This window comes from Mobula hypostoma, chromosome 7, assembly GCF_963921235.1.
Source record: "Mobula hypostoma chromosome 7, sMobHyp1.1, whole genome shotgun sequence".
NCBI classification, from domain to species: Eukaryota; Metazoa; Chordata; class Chondrichthyes; order Myliobatiformes; family Myliobatidae; genus Mobula; species Mobula hypostoma.
Window position 1 is genome coordinate 46155670 of NC_086103.1, and position 21865 is coordinate 46177534.

General features: G+C 37.1%; 1 protein-coding gene across 1 annotated transcript; it reads right to left on the reverse strand.

The window, feature by feature from the left end:
• Window positions 1–3249: 3249 nt before the first annotated feature.
• LOC134349293 (dual specificity protein kinase CLK4-like) lies at window positions 3250–19438 on the reverse strand. Its single transcript, XM_063053375.1, has 13 exons — window positions 19314–19438; window positions 14633–14784; window positions 14301–14553; window positions 13092–13182; window positions 12509–12575; window positions 10566–10676; window positions 8812–8978; window positions 7893–7987; window positions 7670–7799; window positions 7509–7591; window positions 6248–6327; window positions 3887–3977; window positions 3250–3750 (listed from the first exon to the last, which is right to left on the reverse strand). Exons 2-13 carry the CDS (start codon window positions 14782–14784, stop codon window positions 3622–3624), a joined length of 1449 nt encoding a protein of 482 aa, XP_062909445.1. The 5' UTR covers window positions 19314–19438; the 3' UTR covers window positions 3250–3621.
• Between the last annotated feature and the right edge of the window lie 2427 nt (window positions 19439–21865).

Consider the following 21865-nt stretch of genomic DNA (forward strand, 5'->3'; position numbering starts at 1 on the left):
AGATACAGACAGACAGACAGACAGAACTCACCAATTGCAAGACTGTCTTGATTTTGTATTTTTCTTAAACTTATCCAAATGCAGGCTAATCCCAGCACAATATCTTGCCACTTGATAGTACAATGTTAAATTCAACAGATCCTACGTCAATCAAATCTTGGATTGATCTGAAACTTTATCAATTGGGGCGCTTTCACAAAAGGGTGTTGAAGACAATTAAAATTATTTATTTAAAATAACTCTTTCAAAACAGTTGAGGTCTGTATGAAAGTCAAAGATGAACTCAAATTCCATGTCTCTGCCGAAAGTCAAAACACCACCCAGTTTCGCTCTCGCTATTTACTCTAGATAGAACTGCTACAGAGACTAGCTGCCAACTAGACTCAATACTCATTGGGGAATTTACAGGATGAGACATGCGGGTGAGTCCTGTATTGCCAGTTCTGGCAATGTTATGATAGTCATGGAAGGTTTTAACATGCAGGTCGATTGGGAAAATCAGGTTGGTAATGGATCTCAAGAGTTTGCTGAATGCACAAGAGATGGTTTGTCATTGAACCTACGAGGGGATCAGCTATACTGGATTGGGTGTTATGTAATGAACCAGAGGCAATTAGGGAGCTTAAGGTAAAAGAACTCTTTGGAACCAGTGATCACAATATGATTGAATTCAACTTCAAATTTGATGGGGAGAAAGTAAAGTCTGATGTAGCAGCATTTCAGTGGAGTAAGGGAAATTACAGAGGTATGAGAGAGGAGTTGGCCAAAGTAAATTGGAAGGAGCTATGCGCAGAGATGTCAGCAGAGCAGCAATGGCATGCATTTCTGGGAAAAATGAGGAAGGTGCACGACATATGTATTCCAAAATACTCACGTGGTAAAATAGTACAACCATGGCTGACAAGTCAAAGCTATTGTAAAAGCAAAAGAAAGGGCACACAACAAAGCAAAATTAGTGGGAAGATAGAGGACTGGGAAGTTTTTAAAAACCTAAGCAACTAAGAAATTAGAAGGGGAAAGATGAAATATGAAAGCAAGCTAGCAAATAATATCAAAGGGATAGTAAAAGTTTTTTCAAGTTAAAAATAAGAGGATTGAGTGGATATAGGACCACTAGAAAATGAGGCAGGAGAAATAATAATGGGGGATAAGGAAATGGCTGATGAACTAAATGAGTTTTTTTGCATCAGTCTCATGCCTGATGTTGTAGTATGCAAAGGAAGAGTAGAGGGTGCAGTTACTATTATAAGAGAGAAGGTGCTCAAAAAGCTGAAAGACCCAAAGGTACATAAGTCGCCTGGACCAGATGAACTGCACCCAAGTGTTCAGAAAGATGTAGTGTCAGTCGAGATTGTGGTGGCATTAGAAATGTCCTTTCAAAAATCATTGGACTCTGGCATAGTGCCAGAGGACTGGAAAATTGCAAAAATCACTCCACTGTTTAAGAAAGCAGGAAGGCAGCAGAAAGGAAATTATAGGCCAGTTAGCTTGATCTCAGTGGCTGGGAACAAGTTAAGAGTCAATTGTTAAGGATGAGGTGATAAGAGTACTTGGTGGCACAGGACTAGGTAGTACAAAGTCAGCAGAGTTTCCTCGAGGAAAATCCTGACAAACCTGTTGGAATTCTTTGAGATTACAAGTAGGATAGATAGAGGGGATGCAGTGGATGTTGTGTATTTAGACTTTCAGAAGGCCTTTGACAAGGTGCCAGAGGAAAGTTACTAAGATGGTTAGAGCATTGGCTGATTGGTAGAAGGCAGTGAGTGGGAATAAAAGGATCCTTTTCTGGTTGGTTGCCAGTGACTAGATGTGTTCCACAGGGGGTTGATGTTAGAACCAATTTTTTTTATGCTATATATAAATGACTTAGACAAAGTAGATGGCTTTGTTGCTAAGTTTGCAGATGATACAAAGATTGGTGGAGGGATAGGTAGTGTTGAGGAAACAGGTAGGATGTAGGAGAATTTAATATGTTTAGGAAAATGGGCAAGAAAGTGGCAAATAAAATACAATATTGGAAAATGCATGGTCATACACTTCAGTGGTAGAAATAAAACGTGGACTATTTTCTAAACAGGGAGAAAATCCAAATATCTGAGATGGAAAGGGACTTGGGAGTCCTTGTGCAGAACACCCTAAAAGTTAACTTGCTAGTTGAGTCGGTGGTGAGGAAGGCAAATGCCATGTTAGCATTCATTTCAAGAGGTCTAGGATACAACAGCAAGGATATGATAGTGAGGCCTCACCTTGAGTATGGTGAAGTGTTTTGGACCCCTCATCTTAGAAAAGATGTGTTGGCATTGGAGAGGGTCCAGAGGGGTTCACAAGGGTTCCAAGAATGAAAGGGTTATCATACAAGGAACATTTGATGGCTCTGGGTCTGTACTCACTGGAATTCAGAAGGATGAGGGGGATCTCATTGAAACCTTTCACATGTTAAAAGGCCTAGACAAGAGTAGACGTGTAAAGTATGTTTCCCATGGTGGGAGAGTCTAGGACAAGAGGGCACAGCCTCAGGATATAGGGGCACCCTTTCAAAACAGAGATGCAGATTAATTTCTTTAGCCAAAGCGTGGTGAATTTGTTGCAACATGCAGCTGTGGAAGCCAGGTCATTGGGAGTATTTACGGAAAAGGTTGAGAGGTTCTTGATTGGACATGTCATCAAAGGTTACAGGGAGAAGGCCAGGAACTGGGGTTGAGGAGGAGGAAAAAAAAGTATCAGCCATGATTGAATGGCGCAGCAGGCTCATTAGGCCAGACTGTTTATTCTGCTCCTATGTCTTATGGTCTACAGAAACCTGCCCTTATAGAAGCACAAAACAAAAATAAAAAAAAATCTGGGATCTGAAAAGCCTGTGAAAGTAAAAACCATTTTACCAGCTCTCATTTCTTAATGCACATGAAGCTTGACATGGATTCAGGTTACAGAAAATCATGCAATATTCCATGTTATAGGAATGCGCCCACTATCACCCCCCCCCACCAAATTTATAGTGGCTTCGCCATACAGGAAGGTTGATTATTTCCCCAGGTATCTACTAACTGAATTTAACTTTATTAGTCTACACAAGTTATACATAAATTAATAGGCTAAAATAACTAGTTTACAGAAGACACATTTTCTTCATATTATGCAATTACGTCAACCCTTTAACTATTCTTGAAATGTGGTTTTTTTTGTAAATATGGAATACTTAGAACTTTAAATATATCCAATTTGATCATTAGAACAGTTCCAGAAACTGCCATCATTTCTTAAAACACAACCAAACCAAATCAGAATAAAAATTACAACTTTATTGCACAATGTTAACATACCAATTAATGAGGTAGTTTAATACAAAAACCTTCCATTTAAGAAAATGCTTACCAAACTTTCCAAGAATTGCTGTACTGTAAAGCAACAGTGGTTCCAAAACAGGTCAGCACATGCCCACATGACAACACCAAAAAAATGGCATCTTAGTAAATTTTTACTTTACAGTATGAACAATTTTATAACACTTCCATTTTAATATTTACAATATGAATGCAGACTGACACAGTCTAGTCATCTTCCTATTAAGAATGTCAAATTTACAAGTTATACAAAACTTCATTTTGTCAGCCTTGACCCTTCTCAATGTGTAAAAAATGGATGTTGCAATGCTTGATCTAGTCGTATTCTTTTTGAAGGTTCGTATGTCATCATCTTTTCAATCAAGTCAAAAAGTTGCTGATGTTCAGAGATCTGGCAAGTCATATATTCCTGAAAATAAAATATTTAGATAGGTATTTAAATATATAGCAACAAATAGGCCAAGCAAAGCTTCAAGATTTGGCAAAGGTTTATATTGCATCTGAAGGTCAAGAATAGGCCACTTATAAAAGCCTTCTCTGCCTACCTTCAAAGGTTTGCAGCGCTTCCTAACATACCGCCCAGCAGAACTATGTTCATCCCAATCTAGCCGCTCATGACGAAAATATTTGGACTTCCTATAAAGAAAGAGAGTTACTATTACAATTCCACACGTGTATGACTCAAGTTACCAGATACAGAGCAAGTCTGGAAAATAGCCAGTGAAATAAACCTACATTACCTGCATTCATCAGAATTATGACTTTTTGGGACGTTCATGTTTTGAATCATACATTACTTAAATATTTCCAAGATCTCACACAGGTAAATCTATAGCAGTAATGACTGTTTGCAAATACAAGACAATTAGTATAGCCCCTTCTGGTTCCAGCCACTAAGGAGGATGTACCAGAGGCTGAGAAACCATGTTCTGAATCAGACAGCTTCTTCCCTCCTTTCTATACTTTTTACATTATTTATGTAATTTTTAGCAATTTCATGTCTTTGCACTGTATTGCTGCCACAAAACAAATTTCATCATGAATATATATGCGCCTCGTAAAAAATTTGATTATAATTGGATAGTTTCAATTTTTTTTTAAAAAGGTGTCATTCTGTATCTCTCTAATAAGAGTACCAACAGCTGTATCTAGTTGTGACTAACAAAAGCTTGTCTTACAACAGCATCTGGAAAACAATGGAAATTTCATTGCACTGTGTAAAGATTCTGTTACAGGTGAAAGGGAATAAAAGTTTGATAGTTTCTCTATTGGACCACACTAAGCAATCATCAGTAACCCCTTTAATTAAGATAGGTGAAATGACTTTCTTCCAATTCTAAGGGTATGTTAGTCTTGGAATTACTGCAGAATCCCACCAATACGAAGGTAATAAATAAAATAAAAATGCCAATGTTATGCCAATAAAACCCATAATACTTAAGTACTATCACCAGGAGGTAGTGATTGCCACAGTTCATAGAATAAAAAAAAATCAGTACAGTTGCTATTAGACGGTATCAAGCTATTTGCTTGCCAACAGTTAATCAAATGGGTTCCTAAACCATCTTAGGAATAAAAAGTATTCCTAAGAATAGGAAATTCAAAAGGACAAGGATAGAAAACAATTTAAAGCCCAGAGAAAACCAAATCAGTTTTTATTACTACAAATGCCTCAATATTCACCCAACTCCATTGCCCTCAATAAACAGGCTAACCCTCCTGATAAATGAAATTGTTTATAACACTCAACACACATCACAGTTGCTGGTGAACGCAGCAGGCCAGGCAGCATCTGTAGGAAGAGGTGCAGTCGACGTTTCAGGCCGAGACCCTTCGTCAGGACTAACTGAAGGAAGAGTGAGTAAGGGATTTGAAAGTTGGAGGGGGAGGGGGAGGGGGAGATCAAAAATGATAGAAGACAGGAGGGGGAAGGATAGAGCCAAGAGCTGGACAGGTGATAGGCAAAAGGGGATACGAGAGGATCATGGGACAGGAGGTCCGGGAAGAAAGACGGGGGGGGGACCCAGAGGATAGGCAAGAGGTATATTCAGAGGGACAAAAAGGAGAGTGAGAGAAAGGATGCGTGCGTAAAAATAAGTAACAGATGGGGTACGAGGGGGAGGTGGGGCCTTAGCAGAAGTTAGAGAAGTCAATGATCATACCATCAGGTTGGAGGCTACCCAGACGGAATACAAGGTGTTGTTCCTCCAACCTGAGTGTGCAACCTGATGGCATGAAGTCTGGGTAGCCTCCAACCTGATGGCATGAACATCGACTTCTCTAACTTCTGCTAAGGCCCCACCTCCCCCTCGTACCCCATCTGTTACTTATTTTTATGCACACATTTTCTCTCTCACTCTCCTTTTTCTCCCTCTGTCCCTCTGAATATACCTCTTGCCCATCCTCTGGGTCCCCCCCCCCCCGTCTTTCTTCCCGGACCTCCTGTCCCATGATCCTCTCGTATCCCCTTTTGCCTATCACCTGTCCAGCTCTTGGCTCTATCCCTCCCCCTCCTGTCTTCTCCTATCATTTTTGATCTCCCCCTCCAACTTTCAAATCCCTTACTCACTCTTCCTTCAGTTAGTCCTGACGAAGGGTCTCGGCCTGAAACGTCGACTGCACCTCTTCCTACAGATGCTGCCTGGCCTGCTGCGTTCACCAGCAACTTTGATGTGTGTTGCTTCAATTTCCAGCATCTGCAGAATTCCTGTTGTTTTTGTTTATAACACTGCACAATGAATTTTCCACTGTTCCTTGGGCAATTATTTTGGCAAGTTTAATCATTGAGCATTTCTTCAAACATTAAAAGGAAAATGTGTACAAAAAGAAAAATCACGGAGCACAAAAAAAATTAACATAAGCAAACATTTACTTCAGACCAGTGTCATTGAATAAAAAATAATTACCTTGTTCTATTAATCATACTAGCCGGAATTGGCCCAAGTACTCTTTCCATCATAGCAAGATGCTCCCGGCTATCATGTGTCTGAATAAGGAAAGCAAAATATATTAAGCACCTAGAAAAAGCAATGGGTTATAGTGCCTTCTACTATTCAACAGTATCATGGCTAATCTCTTAACCTCAATGTTGCTTTCTATACCAATTCCACATTCAAAGATGACATTAACATCTAAAAATACCACTACTTCACTATTCATTGGACAAAAAATTTATTGTCATTTCAGTTCTAAACAAATGGTCAACTCTTATTTTGAGATTGTGATCCCTAATACATAGCCAGCTAGGGAACATTATCTATACATTGAAACAAACTTTCTACAAGGTCAATGAGATCTCATTCTTCTCAACCCTACATTAAAAAAGACTCATTCTATTTCTTGCCCAAAGTATAATCTTCCTGTAGAAAATCCTAATTCGTACTGCCTTACCAGGACCCTACACAATTCTATTGAGACATCTTTACCCTCTTAAGTCAGAAGTCAAAGCTGAGGAAGGACCAACGAATTATAGGACATGAAAAACACGCTGAATGGACAAATAACTGGCAAATGAAGCTCACAGATACAAGTTGTACGTATCACATATCAAAACTGCTACAAACAGAAAACAAATCAAGTACATGTAGATTTCTAGGAAGAGAATAGAAAAGCTGCAAACTATTCTAGTTGCCACACGACAAAAAGGATGTGGAGATTCAAAAGGATAACAAATGTTCTGCAGTATGCATGCAAAGGACAGAGGCTAGGCTATTCACTTCAGTAATGGCCCAATATAAAGGTCTTGATTGCAGAAGTAGAGAATCTTCCCTCTTGTGAGAAGATCACTAAAAGTTTTGAATTTAAGACTGCCACCAAGAGCTCCAAGATGGAGTTCAGAAGAAATAGTTAATTGACAAGAACTACCAGAGAACAGATTAACGCAAACAGAATGGAAACATTATTCGTAAACACGACAAAATAATATGAATTTTGCTAATATTCTTACCCAAAGAGATGTATAGAGACTAATTCAGCTAAACAATAGCATGGACTGGCTCGCCCAAATAGCCCCTTTATGTATTAGATATCATAGGCAAACTCTACATGCACTTGGAGACGATTCCCCATACAGGAAACATTAAAATCATTACCGACAGATCAAAATTACCAGGGATGTTGATATATTAAATAACTATTTCCCCTAGAAAAGGAAGATATGCTTCTCACCTGAAACAACGTCAAGCCAAGATAATATTCAATTAATATACATCCTATACTCCAGACATCACATGGATGAGACCATCCTAGTTCTTGAAAGAAAAAAAACTTTCATTAACAATAGCTCAGAATATTTAACAAAATTAAAGATAATTATTTAACATACTAACCTAGGATGACTTCTGGAGCACGGTAATGTCTAGTAGATACAACAGTACTGTGATGCTCATCATCAAATGTTGCACTACCAAGATCCACAACTTTGATGTCTGGATTTATAACCGTTCTGTCATCATGTTTCTATGATACAAAAATCAACTTTCCAGTTAAAACAGCTAATACAGAAGTTAAATGAATTAAATAAATCATGTTGCTTAGGAAAATCTGACTTACCGTTTTACTGTTATATTCTATGTGATAGTCAGAATTCACAAAAAGAATATTTTCAGGTTTGAGGTCTGTGTGGGTAAGCTTGTTCTGATGCAAAACTAGAAAGAGAAAATTTGTATACAAGTTTGAGAGTAGCAGAAACCAAATTGCTTGCAAAAATTCAAGGGAAACAAGCTGCTGTGAAAACATTCTGATTAAAATTTTTGTTTCTTTATAGGAAGAGATTTTTATTTTAAATTTATAAACCACTACATTTTGAAATTGTGACAGTAAGACAAAATATATTTTATATTTTATCCAAGTTTAAAAAAAATTACCTGGAAGTCTGATCATTTGGATGATTGTCCAAGTAATCAGAATTGCTCTTCAAATAACAGTATTCAAATATATAGTTACAATATATATATATATATATTGTTATCACTTTACTCATGTCTAAAACCTATAATAAAGCAGCAATCTTTTTGGAGATTGCATAATTGCATAGCATGCCAATTGAAAACAAGGTTTCAAGCCCCAAAGCTGACCCATGACTGACTCAGAATGAGAATATCTGTACAGACAAGTATAACCTTATAAATCAGTTTTTACTGTGTATTTTTGAAGTCATAACTTGTAAGCTATTACTCCACTAAAATTCAAATCCATAATACTTGAATGTTAGATCAGGTTTAATAGTTTGCACTCAATCACATTGTTATGCACCCAAAAAAGGGACTAAAATAAAATTTAAGATTTCTGAAAGAGTGTAATACATAAAACACTACAGTTTGCAAGTGGGAAGTTGTTTTTACATACACAGAATATAGATTTACCCAAGTACTAATTCAAATCAAACACTTAAAAGAGTCATGCATGTAAAATTTCATACCATCAAGTAATTTCTCATCCACACAAATTTAGTAATACATGTGTTACTCACAATTCAAGGCATGACAAATCTGATAAGCCATATGCTTGATTTGATGCATCGGAAAAGGCATGAAATTGTTTTCCTTTAAGAAATCATAGGTACTGAGTCCAAGTAGTTCAAACCCAATGCAAATATGTCCATGATGATCAAACCAATCCAGTATTTGTACACATCCACTGTAAATTAGAATATTCACATTAGAGTGCTAGAAAATCAACTATTTTGGATGTAATCCATTGAACAAATGTACAAAGAAATAAACAAACTACTTCAATTTGGAGTGCGCCTTTCTTATTCCTTCTAAAGGATTAATGCTCATAAGATGAACCTGTCAAAAACACCAGGGTAAAAGCAACAATGGCAAATGGCCAACACTGCAATGCAGGAAAAATTCTCCTTACATTTTCCATTCTTTATTTGCTTTCAGAATGGAACCCTGGAAGAACAAAGAATTTACCAAATTTTGGTGCAAAGTCCTGGGGAACACCAAAATAAACTCACCTCCTATTGCCAAATTAGCCTGAGATTATTTTACTAAGTGTCCTCAATGCTATGTGCTGCAACACCTGAAGCCATTCTGTGCTGTGGGTCTTGACAAATGCCGTACTAAAGCCCATGTAAATTACACCCACCAGCCTGTCCTCTTCAATAGTTTATTACTTCTTAAGGAATTCAATCAAAATGGCCAGACAGGATAAATCCTTGACAAAACCAGACAGTATTTAGTCTCTACATTTCTAAGTCATTATTAACCCTCTCCCCCAAGATTTCTTCCAGCATCTTCACCACCAGCAGTATCAGGCTCAATGTTAACAAACTTAAAAGGATTCACTTTAGCTCCTCATTATAATGGATTAATTATCACACAAAATTAACAAGTGGGTAGCACAAGGATGGAAGAATGTGGTTGGTTTGATGCTACTATTTACTATGCAGCCATAGTACCATCAGTACCATAAACAGAACCTCCCTGTCGCAGACCTCTAAGCAAGTCCTCCTGCTTCAAACTGTTACACTGTACATGGCACTTCGTTTCAGGCTTATGAGTAAAAGAATATTTAAGGCAAAATGGGATTTCTCTTTACACTCATGGAACAGCATCTCAGATCACCAACTTTTGAAAAGAAGGGGAAATAAATTGAAGGGGTAATTGGAACTTAAAGGCTCATCAAAAATATTTGATTAAATCTAAATTGTCTAATATGCTCTGGGACAGGAGCTCCATCAAAATCACTCTTAAAATCCAAGACAATTGGAAAGTTTAAACCACTTCAATATTTGCACACAACAAAGTGTGTCTAAAAATTTGCATGTAACAACTGATGTTTCAGAGCAGAGAATGTTAGTTCAGTTGAAGCATTGGAGAATTTTCATTCCAAGTTTTTCTTGAGGTTAATGTATTCTGCCACATTATAAAGACACATCCAACAGAATAACTGATCACTGAGGTTGTCCAAGGAACATAGTAACTTTGTTAACAGACTGGCTGAATTACGGTTTTATAAGTAAGAACATTCCTTAAAATACAGCTCTCGTCCATGTAAACAAAACTCCAAGATATATGTAGAGACAAAATAAAAATTGAATCACCAGAAGAGGCAAATTAAAGAACTATTTACACTCTAGGTATGAAAATACAGACTCAGAAAATTTAAGTTGTGGAAAAAAAAGCTTCCAGATCGAATTTCTCTGGCTTATTCTTTACTAATCCCAGTTCTGCCAAAAGTGAATACTATTAACTGCTCATCTAAAATTGTACTTACTATGCATCGGCACCTCTGCTACTCAATTCCTCGAGGACACGTACTTCAGAGCGAGCAGCTTCACGGTATCGAGCAATGTTCTTTATGATCTTCAATGCAACATACACTCCTCTAAAAGAACAGCAATGTACCATAAAGGTTAATTGGCCTCAGAATAATATTTATTTAACAACATTTAAAAAGTGTCAATCTACTACTGTTTTAATTAGAGTTTAGGAATTAGGTGGTGTATTAACTATGGACTGTTTTCAAACTATTCTTCGAATTAAAATTTGGCTTTAAAATTGTGATAAACTTCAGATTTTTCTCCACTTAAATAGATTTTAAAACCTTATAAGTTTCATCCTTAAAAGCTCGACAGAATTTTGCACTTCACAGATATGTAATCATTTTATAATTAAAATACGAAATCCAGACCACAGTGGTCCGTAAGTCAAAGAATCTTTACTACTCCACCTCACTTCAAAACGCTGGTCACTAAATCAAACTTTTATTCAATGATGAAGAATTTTAAGGTTTTCTTTTAAAAGATTGTTGTTGAAATTATGTTCATCATAAATGGGATTTGTGGCAGGCATTACTAAACTGATTTTATACATGCAACAGTGAAATCTGCAAGTGACCATGAAATACACAAGCCTTTAACTACAAGAAGCTATTTTAAACAGTTGCCCAAAGTTCACAGATCTATAGAAAACTGTAGTAATGTGAGCAGATTGGCAAATCACAAAAATCAATTCAATTTGGACCTAATAGCCAACTGCCAGGAAAAGAATTTTACTTATTTCTTTTTTTTTTAAATGGCCTCGAGTCTTGACGGAAGTGCCTGGAATTTCATGTAAAACTGTCAGTGAATTCAGAATAACTGGGCATTTGCACCATAACCCCCTTGCAGCAACTCAATGGAAGGCTTTAACTAGACTCCATGTTATACTTGGAGATAAGTGGCAAAGTGGCAAGTTCTAATGGTCACACTATAACCAAGGCTAATTGAAGCACAAAGGCCAACAAGGGATGAAATCAATTATATATTTATTTTATACTTTTCCAGCTGAAGTATTTTAACCGTTTTAAAGTGTTTTCATTTTACGATTTAAATTCAAATGCATTGAATTTTATTAGATTGTGAATATTTTTGAAAATCAAACATTTTGACAGCTGGCTCGATAGGAAGAAATTTACCTTTCATGTGACATTATGGTCGGGGCCTGTTGATGTAAAAAATGTGTGCAGTGAAAGACTACCTCATGATTTCTTCATTGAGAAGCAAAACAGCTTAATTCAGCAAGTTGCTCTTCTAAGATCCGTAACAAATACAAGTTTAATTCAAAGGGCAACCGCATGTATTCAGCTGCTCATCACACCCATAAATTGCAGGCTAAAAAAATCTGCTTTCAAAATAGACTTCCTCAAGTAATTGCATGTTCCTAATGCATTAAAAGCTTAGAAATGCTTTAACTTTTGGATTATCTGCTTCTCATCCCTCCATCTCCTTTAGTTATTCTAACTTGTCTTCACTGTTTCCTTCAGGCACTGCTTCATTCAGTGCTTGATCTGTTGTATTGCTAGAGCAATGCTGTCCATTTTTATAATGTATCATTGCCTACTGAACTTTACTGTGCTTCCCAATATTCAGTAACTAATTCAATAGTGTCTACTTAAGTGGTTATAATAGCAATGTCTGTCCTCTTATCAACTGAATCAAAATCCAAGTCACTTATTTTACTTTCTCAAAATGATTGTTTAAAAAGAGATAGTGCTCTACTTTAAATTACCTTATATTACTGATTTGGCAGTAGCTTCTGACATCCACTTTCTTAGGGCGGTTTTGAAAGAAGCTGTACATTACAATATTGCAATCTAAAATTTACTCTGGCAGTGCCATGGGAAAAGCATATTTAACAAGGTTACAAGCAAATTAGAGGATTGATAAAAACACTTACTTTTTCAAATCAAAACATTCGACAACTTTTCCAAAAGCTCCTTCACCTAGATTACAGATTATTTCATCTGGATGGGAAAGAAAAGCACTTTTAAGAACATGCACAAAAAATAATTTCTTATTCAAGGAATATGCACAAAACTCATTAAAAGATTACAAAATGCTAAATGGCTAACATTTGAAATTTAAGCAATTTTATACTATAAATGGTCAGGTCTAAAAATACTATGATAAAGGGTAATCCTAATACTGCCAACCTATGAAATAAACTTTCAAATTAAGAAACCCTTACTCCAATTAAGTAGAAAATACCACCACCCCACCATTCACCAAAAGCTAAACCATTTTGAAGATCTGCTGGACTTCTTTCTGTATAAGATTAACAGGCTAACTTCAGAATAATATGAAACACTAAACTTCAAATATTTTTTTTAAATTACGTTTGGCTCCAAGTATGCAATACAAGGTTTAGAATACATATTCATGAACCCCCCCCATATATAATGTCCTCCTCCCTCCCATACTATTCCCAAACTATGCCTTTAAAGTGTTCTGTAATAAGTTGTTACAAAAATATTCTATACATCTTGCTTTCAGTTTGTCTCCAGTGTGATATACCAGATGACCCTCCTCATCATCCTCAACATTCTTGGTTCTCCTCTGGCGGTGACTCTTCTGTACACGACAAGTAGTCAGCAACATCATCCAGCCATTGAAAAAGGATAGTATTTCGGAACAGAACACACCATTCCCCAGGAGAGGATTCAGGTATTCATATATACGCCAATCCACGAAAGGCCACGGTAGGTTGACGGGTGCAAATTCAAATTCAATCCCCAGAAATTCACATGGCACACAGTGTATGTTACAGAAGAAAAACATGGCAAGGAACAGATTTTAAGATAAGATGCTTCTTAAAATTTTCAAAGCAATAAATGCATTAATACAAAATTCACCAAATTAAAGTTAATAAAAGACATTAAGTTCAAAGCATGTTGGGAATTACAAACAAAACATGGGGAAAAAGTGCATTCTGAGGGGTTGAAGATATTGCACATCTTGGATGCAATATGTGTCACAACTAAGGTTTCCATCATTGTTTGGGCAGTGGGGTGGAGGATTCTGCAAATTTATCAATAATTTTGAATTGAAGGGCAAATGATATTTTTAAACAGCATAAATGATTGGGAATGAAAATGATACAAAAATGATCAGATTTTCAAAAACAAAATGGCCATTGTGGAAATTGGTTTTTAGCATTCTGAAGGAGTGACAGAACATTATATCGAATTGACACAGCCGCAAGCAGCATGGTGACAGAACGTGTTTAATTCAACAGCATACTGCCACATTATAGCAACAGAGCAGTTATGATACATAGATCATTAACACCAGTTCGATTGCCTGTAACTAGGTAACTCCTTCTCAGAATGAACTATGAGGATTAAAAAAAAGTCTTATTTCACTAAATGGGCTCTATATCTATTACTTTATTCCTAGAAACTTCTCACTAGTAAAACAGTATCATAATAAAAGACTGGTAATTTTCAATTTTTTCTATTAAAAACAATTTTAAGACTGCCACTGGTAACTATACGCACAAATACTTTTTAAAAAAAATCAATAGAACATTTGTAGATTGCTCTTACTATAGTTCAACTACTCAGATTTCAAAACCAAATGGGATTCCTTCCCTATCCCCAAAACAGATGCCTAAACTTTCTTTTAAATACAAAAAACAGAAGTATTTAAATACCCCCAAATCTGTCAATTTCAAATAAATTTGTTCTTACCGAGTTTGAATGATTACTTGAACCAGAGTGATGTTTTTTAGGCCTATGTCTTTCCCGGCTACTTTTTTCATTCCTTCCACTATCAGGTTTGCCTGACTTGCTGTAATTTTGATGACTATAGCAGTAGCGCTGATGTCGGCATTCTCTGTTGTGACAGCCATTCCTATATTCCATTTTGTACCCATCTCTGTATTCATGCTTTCCGTCATGGTAATCCATGTGCTCATTAACAGATTTTGTTTCCAAGTAATGGCTATAAAAAAAACTTACTAAATTACCAATCTTAACTATTGTTGCAGAGACTTCACAGGTTGTACACATGCATTACTTACTTGTCCGAAGGACGATGGCGCTTGCGCCGTCTATTTTCCCTTTCACTGCTGTGTGATCGTTTTCTGCGCTTATGACTACTGTAATAGTCACGGTGGTCCCAACTTTCTCCACTGCTCCAATCGGAACTTCGTGTACATTTTAAATGAGGCATCTACAAATGGTACCAATACAGCTGAATTCATTACAATGTTTACATTATAATTCTATAATAAATTGTCTTTTAAATAATGAATATTATAACCAATATATTCCAATACAAAGCCAAGTTACAGGAATACAAAAACTTATGCTGTCAGACTGAATTCAATCACTCAGATTACAGTGGACTACACGTACTTGTTTTCTTAACTCAATAACCATGCTTACTCTAGTGGAAACTGAAGTCCTCATGTATGTATCTATCACTACAACGAACAGCTGGTTTTATAGCCTCTTATGAACACCAGTTCATGTAAAATACAGCAGCATATATGATGCAGCACCACCTTCTCTGATTAATTCTGGACCCAGAGAGCATCAATAACATTATTACCCTGCTCTAATCTCTTGATCCATCACTTACTCACCTCTGGTCCTACAAGTTTTGGATCCCATCCTTGAGAACTGTGACAGCATTACCGAGTCTCTGCCATAAGCAATAGAAAAGTGACTTTCCAACCCTTCTCACACCCACCAAACAGGCCACTTACTTTAAAAAAAATGGACAAATCCAATAGTAGGTGGTTCTGCTTTTGGTCTGGTGTTAAAAGAAACAGATAGTCCATTTTTAAATATCCTGCACACCTTAGGGTTACATGTCCCACTTTGGCCTAGAATAGGGCTAGCAAACTTTGAGCAGAGATTAATTTTGCTCAATTAATTTTTGAACAGAGATCACTGAAGAATTAGTAATAATCAGACTTTAAGGAAAAAAAAGGTGAGTTCTGTTAATTATTTGTATTCACTGTTTTGCTATAAATAAAAGTATGAGATCGAAGTAAAACGTTTGGAAACCTGTACCGAAGTTTTAAAAATTGAAAAGTAGAATTTCTAAAAAACATTGTTATTGTATCTCATAACACAAGAAATGTGAACATGAAAAAGAAAGTTTTGGTCCATAAGCATTTTATTATGGGTGGTGGTTTAAAGAAAGGAGGGGTGGCACTGCATACTACTTGACAATAAAACGTTTTGCCAAAGGCTTTCCACCCCTGGTCTAGAAGCTCCAAAATGTACCCATCTCTCTTTTAATTTTGCCTAAGATTAGCTGACAATAGTTCAACACCTTCAATCCAATTCCCTTCAGAAATAAAAAAAAGTATTTGGGAAGCAGATTCCATAGGCCAATTAGCCTAATTTGATGCTATGTCTTATGGTCTACAAATCTTTGGTAATCAAATCATTCAGAGAATTTGATGCTAAAATTAAATCAAAATCAGAACAATTTACATTGAAATAATATTGTACTGCTACCATGCAGCTAAGTGCATTACATCTGATTGTTTAGTTTTACAATGTAGTCAATGCCAGAACTTCACTAATAATTTTCATAGATAAAATGATCAAAGACTGGATTATCAGGCACCTGATCCAGAGTGGATAACCTTACTCAGCCCAACACTGAACGGATTCCATAATATATGGACTCACTTTCATTGACTCTACAACTCATGTTCTCAATTTTTTTTTCTTATTTTGATTTTCTTTTGTGCATTTGAACAATTTATTGTCGTTTGCAATTGGCTGATTGTCCGTCTTTGTGAGCAGTTTTTCATTGATTCCATTGTGCTTCTTTGTATTTACTGTGCATACCGGCAAGAAAATGAATCTCACAATAGGAAGTATGACAAGACAAACTTTGAATTTTCATTATGTTTTATATATATAGCCACTTATAACGACATTTAGGGCTGCAATTTTAACAATTCATCCAAATTGACAGTCTTGTGTCAGTTCTCCTCAGTGATAGTTTAAGAGGTCATAAAAATTTCATGTATCTCCATTCAATTCCCATAGCTTGCTTCTTCATTTAATATGACAAATGACCTTTTACCTCAATACTTCCTTTCACCATCCCATCTCTCTCAACTCATTTTAGCTTTCTGGAGTTATATTTCAAGAACAGTACTTAACTGATAGCAACTTTAATTGATCACAGGTTTAGAGGTGGAATTTGACACAGAGCTGTTATCATACGTGTTCTGTTAACACATATTGATCCTGTTGTCTATACAATTCTTATACATTAGTTAGAAAATTTGATGACCCTACTGGAGATACATTAGTGGAATAAAATAAAAGCTTACAAACTACTTCTTACAAGCCCCCCCCCAAAAAAAAACGTCTTTTGGAAAATTTTGTAATTTTTTAAACAAGATATCTGAGGATACAGAAGGAACATCAAACTGGGGACTTGCTTAAAAGTAAATATTGCATGAACTGCACAAAAACAGTATCATACCCCTTGTTCTGAGCCAGTTAATCCTTCCAAGTGTTATTCATCTAATTTAAAGCTCAAGAGAATAAGGTACTAACTCAGAATGCTTTTTAAAAAATTTGGCTTTTAAATTTTGTTTAAACACAGAAACTGAAGTACTTTGATAAAATAGATGGCAGTGATGAACCTCAAGTTAAAGATGCTGCAGAAGCCTAATCCATTTTCAACTCAAATTGGAGAGAGAAGCTTGTTATTACAAATTTGGAATTGCTGCAATGCATTAAAAAATTCACAAAACATTGAGCAGTGCATGAGAATTAAACCACACCTCCTTTATTCAGAACATTGGATTATGAGACCATTAGCATGACTGATAGCTCTGTGGAAATGAATGTTTACTGCCATCTTCTAAACGATGCCACTGTCTGCAAATGAACATAAAAAGACCCCCAAAAATAGAGTTGTCCCTTCCAGCCAACGCCAATAATTTTTTTTCTGGTCAAATATATACTGCTGTCTACAAGTTAATTTAAAAACGTTTCTCCAACTCAGAACCACAATTATATACAAAGGGTATAGCTGCGAAAAATACGGGGATGTCAGCAAAAAAAACATTCATACGACATATGTCTTTTTGTTAAACTATTAGGCTCACTTTGCGAAATAAAAATGAAGCGCATCGAAAACAAAATGGAAGATATCGTGCACAACAACAGGAATTCTGCAGATGCTGGAAATTCAAGCAACACACATAAAAGTTGCTGGCGAACGCAGCAGGCCAGGCAGCGTCTCTAGGAAGAGGAACAGTCGACGTTTCAGGCCGAGACCCTTCGTTAGTCCTGACGAAGGGTCTCGGCCTGAAACGTCGACTGTACCTCTTCCTAGAGACGCTGCCTGGCCTGCTGCGTTCACCAGCAACTTTTATGTGGGAAGATATCGTGCGTTTGCTCTGTCAAAAGAAAGCACAATAGGATAAATATTGGGCAGGATTGTATAGCCAGCTAGCAACTGCACAATATGACCCCTCCGATCCGAATCCAGGGAATTCTACGATATACTGGACTAAGGCAGCAAACTTCCAAAGACTTCTCGTTTTCACACTAGCCACAGCTGGAGCATTTTGTGCAAACACGTTCATTAGAATGCGGTCATCAAACTTGATTAAAAAGTTAACACAAGACCCATACTATTAAATATTTTAATGTAAGTTTAGACTGCTTCTCAAGGTCCTGATCAGATAACATTGGGAAACGCGTTGTTCGTCACGAGTTTTCAGAAAGCCATGCACAAGGCCCCAAGTTCTGCCGCTGCCTCCCTCACTCGGCGCAAAACTCGCAATCATACTCGGAGGCCAATACTAACCACACAGCCGAGAAGGCAAGCGCTGCCGGAGGTTTACTGCAATGTCTGTAAAGGAAGTGGATTCTAGATGTGGCCGAAGGCAGACACCGACCACGAGTCTTTTGTTACCGATGACAAAAAAAACCTATAAACTTGAAATGTTGTACAATGCTTATTTGTAATTCATCCAACAAAATAAAAGCCAAAATTTATACAACACTGATGTATTTCAAGTTATATACTCAAATGCCTCTTCTTGGAAAGGAAGGCATAAAAAAACCTTACAAACTTCAGAATCAGAATAAATACACCAGAAATATTGTACAATTTTCCTGGTTCTTCATAAAGAAAAAAATATCGAAGCATCAATACATTTAATTTCCTGGAAAGGAAAACCCGTATGAGTTAATCGTCAGCTCTACCTCCACGATTACCATCTTCCGCAAACTAGCCCCTGGAACACTGAATTCAAAACAGAAACCAGTAAATCCCGTATTATACTGAATCGAGATGGTTAATTTTAATAAAATTACGTCCCTGGTAGAATAAACAAACAGTAACACAACGCTTGAAAAAAATCCACCGAACCACTCCCTGGCAGACCTCGCCGGGGGAGGAGGGGGGGGAGAGAGAGAGACTCGGCGCCATTTTGTTGAATTGCTTGCGTTTCAAAACCCCGCATGACAATACATTTTCCCCAACAATAAAACTAAAGGGCAGATACTGACAACAGTATCAGTCGGTGAATCCTTGTCAGCAACATCAACTACAACAGGCGCCGAGGAAAGGGTCGTGTAAACGCCACAATAATCGAGCCAATCGGCCCCCTCCCCGAAGAAACCTTCCCAGATTTAAATAGTTGTCAAACCGGGCCCTCAAATATGCCAGCAGTATCGAAAACAAACCATTCTTGGTCAACTTACCTCAACAATGCCGCAAATGGAATAAACTCAAGATACAAATAAAAACAGCCTCCTGCACAAAATGGTGGACAAGGCTTCGGCAAGAGAACAATCAACAATCTACATCTGCCGGTGACGCATTTCCGGTTGGGAATGTGGGCGGGGTATAGGTCCGGACTGCTAACAAATACCGGCAGGGGTTGGCTGCCTCAGGGGGACCAAATATATTAATAAGCAGGCAGAGGAGCCACTCCTCTGTATCTGTTTATTTGTTAAATAATACTGAAGTCCATTGTAGTTTGAAAATTTTAATGGCATAATTTATTGTTATAATACTAATTACATAATACACAGTTTCTCTGCTGGATGAAATGCATTTATCTAGATTTCAAAACTCCAACCTTGACATCAGCCTCATGGCCCCGTCTTAGAAAGAGTATTAATGTGTTACCAAGTAAAATGACATAAATTAACAGTATTTTAGGAGTTAAAGCTCCACATTTGATTAGTAAAGTTTGTGAACCCTGTAGAATTTTCTCTATTTCTGCATAAACATGACCTAAAATGTGATCAGATCTTAATATAAGTCTTAAAACTAGATAAAAGAACCTAATTAAATAAATAACACAAACATTTATTTATTTACTTATTCATCCATTTATTTATTCAGAATAGTGATCCAATATTACATGTATTGGTTGGAAAAAGTACATGAACCTTTGCTTTCTGTAACTGGTGTGACCCCCGTGTAAAGCAATAACTTCAACCATCCGTTTCCAGTAACTGTTGTTCAGTCCTGAACATCAGCTTGGAGGAATATTAGGCCATTTCTCCTTATAACACTGCTTCAACTCTGGGATGTTGGTGGGCTTCCCACAACATTCTATAGGATTAAGGTCAGCACTTTGACTCAGGTATTCCAAAACATGAATTTTCTTCATTTTAAACCATTCTGTTGCTGATTTACTCTTGTCTTTCAGATCATTGTCTTGTTACATTATCCAACTTCTATTAAGCTTTAGATGATGGACTACTACACTGACATTCTCCTGTAAAGTGTCTGAAACAATTTTGAATTAATTGTTCCCTCAACGATTGCAAGCTGTCCAGGCCCTGAGGCAGACATCCCACCTCTCCTGGAAGTTCCGGGAGTCTCCCGCATATTGATAGTGGCTCCCTGATGCCTGGAAATTATATACAATATCCCAGAAATCAATTTTTTTGAGAGGGAGAGGGAGAGCGAGCATCCTGATTGGTCTCTCTTTGTGCTAAGTAGACCTGTCAGTTTTCTCTGTGGGTGGGCTTTACAGTTGACCTCAAAAGTAATGACAGTGTTGCTCGCTGCACTGTTTGCAACAGTGACTTTTCTATTGTCTACGGTGGGTTAAAATGTAAAAGCAATGTTGAACTGAATTTAACAGGTGTCATTCGTTCATTAGCATAGCTAACGTTATTTAAACTAGCTGGCTAGCTGCTAAGGAGCTACTCTATTGATGTCCTACGTGATGAGGCCAAACTCCCTGTAGACTTGCTTAAAGCTGTAATAGAATAAACATAATAATATAATAAAATATAATATAATATAATATAATATACGTACATATTTTAATGTCACATTTTCTGCATATGCCCAACTTTGTTTACAGATTAGACAAAATCACTAAACAACGTATTATATACACCCTTGGAGGTCGACGGGGGGTGGGGGATATGGGGTTGCGGGGGGTGGGGGTGCTACCTCCCTGAAATGAGTTTTTGCAGGGTGGGATGTCTGCAAAGCAACCCCAAACCATGATACTCCTTCCACCATGCTTCACAGTTGGGATGAGGTTTTGGTATTGGTATGCTTTGCTTTGTCCCCCCAAACATAACAATGTGCATCTCTGCCAAAAAGTTCAACTTTTGTCTCATCTGTCCACAGAACATTGTCCCAGAAGCATTATGGGACATCCAGGTGGTCTTTTGCAAAATTGAGACATGCAGCAATGTTGTTTCTTTTGGAGATCAGTGGTTTCCTCTGTGGTGTCCTTCCATTAACACCATTCTAGTTCAGTGTTTTTCTTACAGTGACACATGACAGCAAGTTCTAGAGATTTCTGCAGGTCTTTTGCTGTTACCTATGGGTTCTTTTTCACATCCTTCAGCATTGTACATTGTGCTCTTGGAGTGATCTTTGCAGGATGCCCACTCCTAGGGAGAGTAGTAACGGTACTGAATTTCCTCCATTTGTAGACAATTTCTATTACTGTGGACTGTTGAACACTCAGGTCTTTAAAAATGCTTTTGTAGCCTTTTCCAGCTTCATGCATCTCTACAATTCTTCTTCTAAGGTCCTTTGAAAGTTGTTTTGATTGAGGCACGGTGCAAATAAACAGATCTTTCTCTGTCAGTAACCTGACTTTGTGTGACTTTTATATAGGGCAAGGCACCTCTGCAACCCACACCTCCAATTTTATCTCATTGATTGGAGCACCTGACTCAAAATAGCTTTTGTAGAAGGCATTACCCCAGATGTTTATATACTCTTTCTAACAAATACATGTAATATTGGATCATTTTTCCAAATAAACAAA

Excerpts from the sequence above, each read along its gene's own strand:
- LOC134349293 (XM_063053375.1), bottom strand. The coding sequence starts at position 14,784 with ATGCCTCATTTAAAATGTACACGAAGTTCCGATTGGAGCAGTGGAGAA. Across the intron at positions 14,554-14,632 it reads CGCCATCGTCCTTCGGACAA|CCATTACTTGGAAACAAAAT; the intron begins GTAAGTAATGCA and ends TTTTTTTTATAG. Across the intron at positions 7,592-7,669 it reads TGCTCCAGAAGTCATCCTAG|AACTAGGATGGTCTCATCCA; the intron begins GTTAGTATGTTA and ends TTTTCTTTCAAG.